This window comes from Leptodactylus fuscus, chromosome 1 (assembly GCF_031893055.1).
Source record: "Leptodactylus fuscus isolate aLepFus1 chromosome 1, aLepFus1.hap2, whole genome shotgun sequence".
In the NCBI taxonomy this organism is placed as follows: domain Eukaryota; kingdom Metazoa; phylum Chordata; class Amphibia; order Anura; family Leptodactylidae; genus Leptodactylus; species Leptodactylus fuscus.
Window position 1 is genome coordinate 195623243 of NC_134265.1, and position 13585 is coordinate 195636827.

General features: G+C 45.8%; 1 protein-coding gene across 1 annotated transcript in view; it reads right to left on the minus strand.

The window, feature by feature from the left end:
• Nucleotides 1-1879: 1879 nt before the first annotated feature.
• USHBP1 (USH1 protein network component harmonin binding protein 1) overlaps nt 1880-13585 on the minus strand; it is a 69453-nt gene continuing 57747 nt past the window's right edge. Inside the window, exon 14 of the mRNA XM_075281316.1 lies at nt 1880-2051. Within this exon, the coding sequence (XP_075137417.1) occupies nt 1880-2051 (172 nt within the window). The remainder of the gene's footprint in view (nt 2052-13585) is intronic.

Sequence of the window (13585 nt, forward strand, 5' to 3'; positions counted from 1 at the left end):
TATTTCATATATAAAAGTCTGTTACTTTGTCACAAACAGCACATTACAATTTGAAATATTAAAGGGATTTTTGGGGCAAAAAAAGTTAAAAAAAAAAAATGTCTGTCAGTGCTACTAATGTGTTAATAAATGCCCATATACCTTTATCCATGTTTTGAATGATTTCTGGGTCTCTCTGGGTGCTCCTGGTAACTCTTGCATTTGTTTACTTGCTTCAGCTTCCTGCTAATTAACTTCTTCACTAACCCCTTATCCCTGATAACTGCAGAACTTCTTCGAAATAGTGTTTTGTCCACCTCTGAGGAGTATAAATTAAGGAGAAACATGAGGAGACCATCAAATCCTCCTGGTAAACACTTGTAAGATTGCCTTACCCCACTATTTATTATTGTGTACTTGTACCCAATTCTGTATAATAACTGCAATTTCTGTATTGATACATGTGTGTTTATTGTTCATATACACTCAGTGGCCAAAACTCACGGAAAGGCATGTCCCAGTGCCGGTTGTGTCGGATATGACGCTCAAACAATGTGATGCAATGTGGCCTATGGCGCTAGTGTCGCCAGGATATCTGAGCAGTCTGATGCAGACAGGTGTCTCGTGAATATGGCAGCACATCGCGAGTTACGTGGCTTTGAACGTGGGATGATAATCAGTGCAAGATGCATGGGGGATAGCATTTTGGAGATTACCTGGCAATTTGAGCTTCCAAGGTCGACAGTGGACCTGCAATATCCCAGAGAAAATGTTAGCAGCCGCGTAAACTAGTGCACCAGTCGTTAACGAGTGTTCAATGAAGGGACGTCACATCACCTCTGCAGAGTCATACAGGGCTCTCGATGGTCTACTGTGAGTCAAATCGCCGCTGATTTGAATATAGGGCACCAGGACCCCATTTCCACCAGGACTGTACACCGAGAACTTCACCGCATAGGCTTCAACAGTTGAAGCCTGACCCATGTCCCTTTGCTTATGCCACAACACAGAGCTCGAAGACTGGCATGGGCCCACGACCATCATCATTGGACCATGGAACAGTGGCGGCATGTGGCATGGTCTGATGAATCACGGTTCCAGTTGTACAGAGCCGATAGGCGCTTGAGAGTGTGGAGTATGCCCCATGAAGCCATGGTTCCTGCATGCCAACAGGAACGTGTCCAGGTTGGAGGTGGCTCCGTCATGGTCTGGGCCGTGTTCACATGGTCGCAATTGGGCCCTACTGTCCGGGTGCAGGGATCAATGACCAGTGCTCGATACATGCAACTTATGGCAGACGATCTGCACCCCTTTCTGATATTGGAGTTCCCTGATGGGGATGCTGTGTACCAACACAGGTCAACTGGCGGGTTAATAAAGGTAAAACTCTCACCTTCGTAGGTTGTGAAAAATTCACAACTACTGTAGTAGCAGTAGAGCCGCCAGTCCATTGACACTTGACAAAGGGGTCTATACCCTGAAATGTGCATTGTGTGTGTGACTTCAATAAAAGACAATTTGCTCTTTTCAACGATCTGGTGAAGTGCGGTCCTTTTTGACGACTCCTGGTGAATCTCCTGCTGTCCTTTGGTATCCATTTGTAACACCTGTGAGTGTTTGGACCTTGCTGCTACTCTTCACCATCAGAGAGGAACCCTCTGACAATCGGTTCTACTGCTACTACAGTACAGTAGTTGTAAATTTTTCACAGCCTATGAAGGTGAGAGTTTTACCTTTATTAACAGTTACTATGAAGTAATACACTGTATGCAGCTAGGAGCTGTTTCTTTTTATCTCTTTGAGCTTCAAAATAAAATAAGCAAGAATCAGTGATGTAGTTGGAGAAGGTGATAGTTCTTTGTTAGATACATAATGGATACACTAAATGTCCTATTTTCTCTTACAAGGATGTTTCCCCTGTGTCCTTTTTCTTTTGCAGATTCTGGATACTTTGCGTAAGTTTTTGTAGCTGTCGCTGCTGTTGTTGTGACATAAGATCAGACTGAGATTCCAGTTTGTGCTGCTGCTCCTGGTACTTCCTGCAAGCATTCTGGTATGTCAGAAAAAGATTCCTGCATTGAAGAGGAAGACAGTAAAATTAAGGTCAGGGCTACACTGAGACATTTTGTAGTCCTACTAATTGATGTCGGATATTACGATACAGTTGAAGTGCAATTGAATGCACTGGCTCACGTTTCCAAGCTGAATGCACCTAGAAACTGGCAAAAAATGCACCTCAACTTTGCACATTTTTGGTGCACTGTATTGCATCTCTACCTGTGCTCCTAAAGCAGGGAGGGAATCTAGATGTGCTGTGTTGAAGATGCCCCAGTCCATCAGATCTACAGTACTCATGTCAGAAAACTGGCATGAGTTATATCACAAATCTATGCCAGTCCCTGAATGTTGTATATCTGTGACTAGACACACCTTCATGCTCTAGAATTAATATGAGGCCAGACCTTCTAGGTAATTCTAATAAGTTGTGTGCCTAGCGGGGAATGAATTAAAACTGGTGTAAAAATCACCAGCGCTACTAAATTCTCCCAATTTTATGCAATCTTGTAGACTGCAATTGTTACTAAGTAGAGTAAATTAGTCCACAAAGCTACAAAAGTTACAAAAAAAGACAAAAGTACTCATGCTATACTAAAAAAAAAAAAAAAAAAAAGACAAAGCAGTGTGGAAACACCAAAGGTGAAATCTCCCGATATATTGGTCAAGTCACATAACAGTATCAAGGGCATCGCATAGAAATGACACCTCAGCAGTACTTTTGTCTTCTTTTGACTGGACAGGTGTTGCTGTGTTTTTATATTAGGGTAGACATATTAAAATTTGTTGATGATTCGCCTATTGTCTGGGTGTAGGTTTAATAAAAGTTACAATATAGCCCTGGCCTAAACTAGAACCTGCCCATGCTAATAGCCAACTCCACCTGTACTAATTTGTTGTCAACTTTTCTCTAAGGCAGGGTACACACTAGCGGGATTCCGTCCTCTATTCCATTTAAAATAAGCAGAAAGAAAAGTCCAGCAAGCAGTATTTCAGTATAAAATCGGTAGAATCCAGGATATAACCAGCAAACCCCATTATAGCCTTTGGGGTCCGCGGGTTTCTGTGGGTAACTGTTTTTTAAGCAGAGTTTCCATTTTTCTGATCCCCAAGCAAACCCAAAGAACGGAAATCGCAGCTCTAGTGTTAACTTAGCATGAGGCATATAGGGGCCTTAAAAGGGTTTCCCATGAAGGTAAGCATGTTTGTAGATAATTAAAAGATAATTCTTAATTGTAAAGAGCAATAATTCAAAAATTTGCAGTGTTTTAAAGATTTTCTCTAACTATTGTAAAGGTGACAGTCAATGGATATGACTATGAATGCAAGTACTTTCTAAAGTCTGACATTTGTCAGAAACCCAGTCATGATTTCCTTATTGTAGCAGGGCTGCTATCTTCTTGTGCATATAGTGGTTCTGTTTGATGACCCTGCTACAATAAAGAAATCATGACTAGTTGTCAGACAAGTCTCAGGCCATAGAAAGTCACTGTATTCCTGGTAGTATCCAGTGGCAATCAGGAAAATCTTTACAACACTGCAAATTTTTAAATTATTTATATTTGCAAAAATGTTTAACTTTTAATTGTCTACAAATATAGATATAGTTATGTTTGTGGGAATCCCCCTTTAAGCCCTGTTCCTCTAAAGAGCATACATCTCTCCTGCATTATGCATCATTTTGCTTCTAAAATAAAATGTGAAGCAACTTTGCAAAAATTGGACTAACCTTCACAACATCTGCTGTAATAGCATGGCAGATGTTGGGTATTTAAATATGGTTAAATATGGCCGGGTCTCTGTTGTATTATATAGCTGATAGCCGGTGCTATTGCCTGCGATCAGTGCTCACACTGATTGTGGGCATTAAGGCCACTGGCATCTCGGTCAAAGCTGAACGAGGTGACACTTTGCTGAAGCGAGTCATGATGATCAGGAGCCTATTGAAAGCTCCCAGGCTTGTCTGCCATTCCTTTGTATGGCAGCCTGTCATACAAATGCTGATATTTTGCAATGTATTGCAATTCATTAGCATTATAATAATTAATAAATTGCCACGCGGGTAGTGCACGGCAAGTACATGGACCCCATTATAGTCTATGGGGTCCGTGTGCTTTAACTGCTCAGCGTTTGCAGTTGCGATTGTATTCCATCCGGGGGGGAGGTCCTCATGCGGACTCCTACTGGACAGAATCCGAACTCTAGTGTGAACCCAGCATTAGCTGTGAGAAGACTTTTCCTGTTAACCTCTTCTTGTCCTGCTAGGGAGGAGCCTTCTTGCACAGAGGGGAGCTGGGTCTCATTAAAGGCCTATAACAGTTGACAAGACCTCAGTACTGAGCAGTTCCTGGGGGAGAGAGGAGGTGTTCTGTCATACCTTGTGAAGACTGATGAGACTTCAGTGTGAACTGATACCAGTATTCTGCCTGAGTTTTGCCTGTGTGGCTGGAGCAAGCCACATGTATAGTTAGGAAATTACCTGTTTAGTTAGCCGCTCAACCAAGCAACCGTTTTGCCTGAAGTTAAGGCTTACTTACTTTCTACTAGGTTTTTTTCCCCCATAATAAACGTACAGCCTAAAACTGTTTATACCGGAATTTTTTGTGTCTGTCTCTGACTGTCTGGGTCTATCGCTGCTACCACTGAGCCAATCCTCCCATACCTCCCAACTTTTGAAGAACCGAAAGAGGGACAAAATGTGCGGTGCGCGTAGCGCGCCGCTGCAAATTTAGCCCCGCCCACTTTAGTGTTGACTCCGCCCACTCGTTAATTTTTCATGTGCCCGCACACAGTATAATCCTCCTACAGTCACCCATAAATTATATGTCCCCCCTCTATCTCTCCCCCAGTTTCATATACACCCTTCATCTGCCCCCAGTTTCATGTCCCCCCTCCATCTCTGCCCCCAGATTCATGTCCCTCCATCTCTGCCCCCAGATTCATGTCCCACATCTCTGCCCCCAGATTCATGTCCCTCAATCTCTGCCCCCAGATTCATGTCCCTCCATCTCTGCCCCCAGATTCATGTCCCACATCTCTGCCCCCAGATTCATGTCCCACATCTCTGCCCCCAGATTCATGTCCCCTCCATCTCTGCCCCCAGATTCATGTCCCTCCATCTCTGCCCCCAAATTCATGTCCTCTCCATCTCTGCCCCCAGATTCATGTCCTCTCCATCTCTGCCCCCAGATTCATGTCCCTCCATCTCTGCCCCCAGATTCATGTCCCCCATCTCTGCCCCCATATTCCTGTCCCCCATCTCTGCCCCCATATTCCTGTCCCCCATCTCTGCCCCCATATTCCTGTCCCCCATCTCTGCCCCCAGATTCATGTCCCCCATCTCTGCCCCCAGATTCATGTCCCTCCATCTCTGCCCCATATTCCTGTCCCCCATCTCTGCCCCCATATTCCTGTCCCCCATCTCTGCCCCCAGATTCATGTCCCCCATCTCTGCCCCCATATTCCTGTCCCCCATCTCTGCCCCCAGATTCATGTCCCTCCATCTCTGCCCCCATATTCCTGTCCCCCATCTCTGCCCCCATATTCCTGTCCCCCATCTCTGCCCCCATATTCCTGTCCCCCATCTCTGCCCCCAGATTCATGTCCCCCATCTCTGCCCCCATATTCCTGTCCCCCATCTCTGCCCCCAGATTCATGTCCCTCCATCTCTGCCCCCATATTCCTGTCCCCCATCTCTGCCCCCATATTCCTGTCCCCCATCTCTGCCCCCAGATTCATGTCCCCCATCTCTGCCCCCAGATTCCTGTCCCCCATCTCTGCCCCCATATTCCTGTCCCCCATCTCTGCCCCCAGATTCATGTCCCCATCTCTGCCCCCATATTCCTGTCCCCCATCTCTGCCCCCATATTCCTGTCCCCCATCTCTGCCCCCAGATTCATGTCCCTCCATCTCTGCCCCCAGATTCATGTCCCCCATCTCTGCCCCCATATTCCTGTCCCCCATATTCCTGTCCCCCATCTCTGCCCCCAGATTCATGTCCCCCATCTCTGCCCCCATATTCCTGTCCCCCATCTCTGCCCCCAGACTCATGTCCCTCCATCTCTGCCCCCAGATTCATGTCCCACATCTCTGCCCCCAGATTCATGTCCCTCAATCTCTGCCCCCAGATTCATGTCCCACATCTCTGCCCCCAGATTCATGTCCCCCATCTCTGCCCCCAGATTCATGTCCCCTCCATTTCTGCCCCCAGTGTCATGTCCCTCCATCTCTGCCCCCAAATTCATGTCCTCTCCATCTCTGCCCCCAGATTCATGTCCCCCCATCTCTGCCCTCAGATTCCTGTCCTCTCCATCTCTGCCCCCAGATTCATGTCCCTCCATCTCTGCCCCCATATTCCTGTCCCCCATCTCTGCCCCCAGATTCATGTCCTCTCCATCTCTGCCCCCAGTGTCATGCCGTCCTCTCCATCTCTGCCCCCAGTGTCATGCCGTCCTCTCCTTCATCTGCCCCCAGATTCACGTTCCACCTCCACATTAAACTTAACTTCGCCTCCGCTCCCTCGCTGCTCTCTGCCCGCCTCTCTCCCTGACACATGCGGCTGAAGCTGCTCGCGTGCTCGCTTCGCCGCTGCGTCTCTCTCTCGCTGACACATGCGGCTGAAGCGAGGAGCTGACCTGTGTCAGCTCCTCGCTTCGCTGCTGCCGCCGGCTCCTGGCTTGTACATCGCGTCTACAAGCCAGGAGCCGGCGGCAGCAGCTAAGCGAGGAGCTGACACAGGTCAGCTCCTCGCTTCAGCCGCATGTGTCAGCGAGAGAGAGAGACGCAGCGGCGAAGCGAGCACACGAGCAGCTTCAGCCGCGTGTGTCAGGGAGAGAGGCGGGCAGCGGGGAAGCGAGGAGCTGACCTGTGTCAGCTCCTTGCTTCAGCCGCATATGTGTTCAACTCAGATCTGCGTCCTCTGGACGCAGATCTGAGTTGAAATCGGGACATATCTCCCTCCAACCGGGACCGCGGGACATGTCACCCAAATCGGGACTGTCCCGCGGAAATCGGGATGGTTGGGAGGTATGTCCTCCCACAATTATATATAAAATACATATAAAATATATATATATATATATATATATATATATATATATATATATATATTAAAAGTTCAACTCGCCCCCATTCCCTAGAATACTATAAATTTAAATTTACTATGAAACACATACATATAAAGCATCCCTGTGTCAGAAAATGCCGGGTCTACAAAGCTATAAAAATGTTTTTACCGTACAGTAAAGTGCCAAACAGTGTTTTCTTTCGCTGTTTCACCTCTGATATTCCCCAAATTGGTAAAGATAAAAAGGGAAACCTGGTGCCATAAAAAAAAAGCCCTATGCTTCTCTGTACACAGAAATATAAAAAAAATTACGGGTGTTAGAATATAGCGACTTTTAGAAAGCTAAATTTTTTTTTGCAAAACTGTACCTTTTTGTTAAGGGGTTAAAATGTAAATAAAACTATAGAAATTTGGTATCCCCAGAATTGTACCGAAACATAGAATACAGGTGACATATTTTGGTTGCATAGTGAGCACCATATAAAAGAAGCCCAAAAGTCGGACAAATGCACTTTTTCTTTAACCCCATTCTGATTTTTTTCCAGCTTCCCAGTACATTGTACAGAATAATAAATGGTACCATTATGAAGAACAATTTGTCTCAAAAACATTAAGCCCTCATATGGCTCTGTGAACAGAAAAATAAAGTTATGGGATTTGGAAGGCAGGGAGTCAAAAATGAAAATCGAAAAATTTCTCCAGTGGGAAAAGGTTATAAAAGGAACTTGTCACCTGGTTTGGGGCCCCTAAATAAGCATCATATCCTAATGCTGCTGTGCTTCAGGGGACCAAACCTGGCTACCCTAGTCCCATCTGCTGCTTTCTTCACATGTTTTAATAAGTTAAAGAAAAATCATGATTCTGTAGCAGTTCCTGGCACATGTGCTGAGGGAAGTTGAAGCTGGTGAATGTATACCTGCGCCTATGCAATGAAACGAGGTGCACATTACCCATTTTCAATTGAGTACGGTGTATGCACAGGGAGCTGCTAGAGGAGAGCCATGGATCTTCTCTGGCAGAATAAAACTTTTAAACGTGGGGCGGAGGATGGGAATGAGGTCACCAAAGGTCAGGGTCCTGAACCCCACCAGCATAAGGATGATTTAGACGCCCCAAACCTAGTGACAGCCTCCCTTTAAGATATACTGCCATTTTGTGAGTACATCTTCAGTACAGACATGTGATATGCATTATATGTAACCACAGAGATATACAAGTGTACTACTACTAAATACTACCACCCTTCACACAGAGGTTTAAATCTATTTCCCTTTCTGTCATAGAATCACCCCTGCTTGTAGACTTCAAAAGAATAGGCTTCTGTACCTGTAATATACAAGCGTTAATATATATATATATATATATATATATATATATATATATAACAATATTGTGTAAAAGGTTTACGCAGGAGTAAGGAAAATGCCTTCAAATATGTGGTAGAAGTATTAATAGTTTATTTTTGTCAATTAAAAAAATGCAAAGTGAATGAATAAAAGAGAAATTTATGCCATTAATATTTGGTGTGACCTCCCTTCGCCTTCAAAACAGCATCAATTGTTCTAGGTATACCTGCACACAGTTTGTGAAGGAAGTTGGCAGGGAGGATGTGTCAAACATCTTGGAGAACTTCCCACAACTCTTCTGTGGATGTAGAGTAGCTCAATATTTCTCTCTCCTCAAGTAGTAAAGATAGACAGGATAATGCTGAGACCAGGGCTCTGCGGGGGGGGGACATGTCATTACTAGAGATGAGCGAACAGTGTTCTATCGAACTCATGTTCGATCGGATATTAGGCTGTTCGGCATGTTCGAATCGAATCGAACACCGCGTGGTAAAGTGCGCCATTACTCGATTCCCCTCCCACCTTCCCTGGCGCCTTTTTTGCTCCAATAACAGCGCAGGGTAGGTGGGACAGGAACTACGACACCGGTGACGTTGAAAAAAGTAGGCAAAACCCATTGGCTGCCGAAAACATGTGACCTTTAATTTAAAAGAACAGCGACGCCCAGGTTCGCGTCATTCTGAGCTTGCAATTCACCGGGGACGGAGGTTTCCGTCCAGCTAGCTAGGGCTTAGATTCTGGGTAGGCAGGGACAGGCTAGGATAGGAAGGAGAAGACAACCAACAGCTCTTATAAGAGCTAAATTCCAGGGAGAAGCTTGTCAGTGTAACGTGGCACTGACGGGCTCAATCGCCGCAACCCAGCTTTCCCAGGATCCTGAATGGAATACACTGACAGTGTATTCCCGTATACCCGATATATACCCCCGATACCCGTTCCAACGGTGTGCCCCCCCACCTTCACCCCAGAAATACCCTGCAAGTCCCCTAGCAATAGAATTGGGGCTATATACACCCACTATTTTTGCTACTGCCATATAGTGCCATTGTCTCACTGGGAATTCAAAGAATATATTGGGCTTACATATAACTTCAATTCCAGGGAGAAGCTTGTCAGTGTAACGTGGCACTGACGGGCTCAATCGCCGCAACCCAGCTTTCCCAGGATCCTGAATGGAACACACTGACAGTGTATTCCCGTATACCCCATATATACACCCCAAATCCCCGTTCCAACGGTGTGCCCCCCCCCCTTCACCCCAGAAATACCCTGCAAGTCCCCTAGCAATAGAATTGGGGCTATATACACCCACTATTTTTGCTACTGCCATATAGTGCCATTGTCTGACTGGGAATTCAAAGAATATATTGGGGTTTACGTGCACCCACAATTTTTGCTACTGGTATATAGTGCCATTGTCTCACTGGGAATTCAAAGAATATATGGGGGTTACGTGCACCCACAATTTTTGCTACTGCTATACAGTGCCATTGTCTGACTGGGAATTCAAAGAATATATTGGGGTTACGTGCACCCACAATTTTTGCTACTGGTATATAGTGCCATTGTCTCACTGGGAATTCAAAGAATATATTGGGGTTATGTGCACCCACAATTTTTGCTACTGGTATATAGTGCCAGTTTCTGACTGGTAATTCAAAGAATATATTGGGGTTACGTGCACCCACAATTTTTGCTACTGGTATATAGTGCTAGTTTCTGACTGGGAATTCAAAGAATATATGGGGGTTACGTGCACCCACAATTTTTGCTACTTCTATATAGTGCCATTGTCTCACTGGGAATTCAAAGAATATATGGGGGTTACGTGCACCCTCAATTTTTGCTACTGGTATGCAGTGCCATTGTCTCACTGGGAATTCAAAGAATATATTGGGGTTACGTGCACCCACAATTTTTGCTACTGCTATACAGTGCCATTGTCTCACTGGGAATTCAAAGAATATATTGGGGTTACGTGCACCCACAATTTTTGCTACTTGTATATAGTGCCATTGTCTCACTGGGAATTCAAAGAATATATTGGGCTTACATATAACTTCAATTCCAGGGAGAAGCTTGTCAGTGTAACGTGGCACTGACGGCTCAATCGCCGCAACCCAGCTTTCCCAGGATCCTGAATGGAACACACTGACAGTGTATTCCCGTATACCCCATATATACACCCCAAATCCCCGTTCCAACGGTGTGCCCCCCCACCTTCACCTCAGAAATACCCTGCAAGTCCCCTAGCAATAGAATTGGGGCTATATACACCCACTATTTTTGCTACTGGTATATAGTGCCATTGTCTGACTGGGAATTCAAAGAATATATTGGGGTTACGTGCACCCACAATTTTTGCTACTGGTATATAGTGCCATTGTCTCACTGGGAATTCAAAGAATATATTGGGGTTACGTGCACCCACAATTTTTGCTACTGGTATATAGTGCCATTGTCTGACTGGGAATTCAAAGAATATATTGGGGTTACAAATACCCTCATTTCTTGCTACTGCCATATAGTGCCAGTTTCTGACTGGTAATTCAAAGAATATATTGGGGTTATAAATACCCTAATTTCTTGCTACTGGTATATAGTGCCATTGTCTGACTGGGAATTCAAAGAGTATATTGGGGTTACAAATACCCTCATTTCTTGCTACTGGTATATAGTGCCATTGTCTGACTGGGAATTCAAAGAATATATTGGGGTTATAAATACCCTCATTTCTTGCTACTGGTATATAGTGCCATTGTCTGACTGGGAATTCAAAGAATATATTGGGGTTACAAATACCCTCATTTCTTGCTACTGCCATATAGTGCCAGTTTCTGACTGGTAATTCAAAGAATATATTGGGGTTATAAATACCCTCATTTCTTGCTACTGGTATATAGTGCCATTGTCTGACTGGGAATTCAAAGAATATATTGGGGTTACAAATACCCTCATTTCTTGCTACTGGTATATAGTGCCATTGTCTGACTGGGAATTCAAAGAATATATTGGGGTTACAAATACCCTCATTTCTTGCTACTGCCATATAGTGCCAGTTTCTGACTGGTAATTCAAAGAATATATTGGGGTTACGTGCACCCACAATTTTTGCTACTGGTATATAGTGCCATTGTCTGACTGGGAATTCAAAGAATATATTGGGGTTACAAATACCCTCATTTCTTGCTACTGCCATATAGTGCCAGTTTCTGACTGGTAATTCAAAGAATATATTGGGGTTATAAATACCCTAATTTCTTGCTACTGGTATATAGTGCCATTGTCTGACTGGGAATTCAAAGAATATATTGGGGTTATAAATACCCTCATTTCTTGCTACTGGTATATAGTGCCATTGTCTGACTGGGAATTCAAAGAATATATTGGGGTTACAAATACCCTCATTTCTTGCTACTGCCATATAGTGCCAGTTTCTGACTGGTAATTCAAAGAATATATTGGGGTTACGTGCACCCACAATTTTTGCTACTGGTATATAGTGCCATTGTCTGACTGGGAATTCAAAGAGTATATTGGGGTTACAAATACCCTCATTTCTTGCTACTGGTATATAGTGCCATTGTCTGACTGGGAATTCAAAGAATATATTGGGGTTACGTGCACCCACAATTTTTGCTACTGGTATATAGTGCCAATTTCTAACTGGGAATTCAAAATGCGCAAGGCTCCCGGAAAGGGACATGGACGAGGCCGTGGGCGAGGTCGGGGGAATGGTTCTGGGGAGCAAGGTAGCAGTGAAGCCACAGGGCGTCCCGTGCCTACTCCTGTGGGGCAGCAAGCATTGCGCCACTCCACAGTGCCAGGGTTGCTTGCCACATTAACTAAACTGCAGGGTACAAACCTTAGTAGGCCCGAGAACCAGGAACAGGTCTTGCAATGGCTGTCAGAGAACGCTTACAGCACATTGTCCAGCAGCCAGTCAGACTCTGCCTCCTCTCCTCCTATTACCCAACAGTCTTGTCCTCCTTCCTCCCAAAATTCCCAAGCTTCACAGAACAATAACCCCAACTGTCCCTGCTCCCCAGAGCTGTTCTCCGCTCCTTTCATTGTCCCTCAACCTGTCTCTCCACGTCACGATTCCACGAACCTAACAGAGGAGCATCTGTGTCCAGATGCTCAAACACTAGAGTCTCCTCCATCTCCGTTCGATTTGGTGGTGGATGACCAGCAACCCACCCTCATCGACGATGATGTGACGCAGTTGCCGTCAGGGCATCCAGTTGACCGGCGCATTGTGCGGGAGGAGGAGATGAGACAGGAGTTGGAAGAGGAAGTGGTGGATGATGAGGACACTGACCCGACCTGGACAGGGGGGATGTCAAGCGGGGAAAGTAGTGTGGATGTTGAGGCAGGTGCAGCACCAAAAAGGGTAGCTAGAGGCAGAGGCAGAGGTCAGCAGCTTAGGCGAAGCCAGGCCACACCCGGAATCTCCCAAGATGTTCCAGTTCGTACCCAGCCCCGAAAAACTCACACCTCGAGGGCACGTTTCTCGAAGGTGTGGAGCTTTTTCAAGGAATGCGCCGAGGACAGATATAGTGTTGTCTGCACAATTTGCCTCTCGAAATTGATTAGGGGCTCTGAGAAGAGCAACCTGTCCACCACTTCAATGCGCCGTCATTTGGAATCCAAGCACTGGAATCAGTGGCAGGCAGCAACGGCAGGACAAAGGCCGCCTGCCGTTCACGCCACTGCCACTGCCTCTGCCTCTGCCACTGCCACTGCTGACTGTGCTGGCGATGCACTCCAGAGGACGAGCCAGGACACCACTTCATCTGCCTCCGCCACTTTGTTGACTTCTCCCTCATCCTCCCCTGTTCCTGTCTTATCTCCTTCTCCTGCACCATCAAAGGCACCATCAGGCGCTTCTTTACAACAACCCACCATCTCTCAGACATTGAAGCGGCGGCAGAAATACACTGCTAACCACCCACACGCGCAAGCCTTGAACGCCAACATCGCTAAACTGCTGGCCCAGGAGATGTTGGCGTTCCGGCTTGTTGAAACTCCCGCCTTCCTGGACCTGATGGCAACTGCGGCACCTCGCTATGCCGTCCCTAGCCGTCACTACTTCTCCCGATGTGCCGTCCCCGCCTTGCACCAGCACGTGTCACTCAAC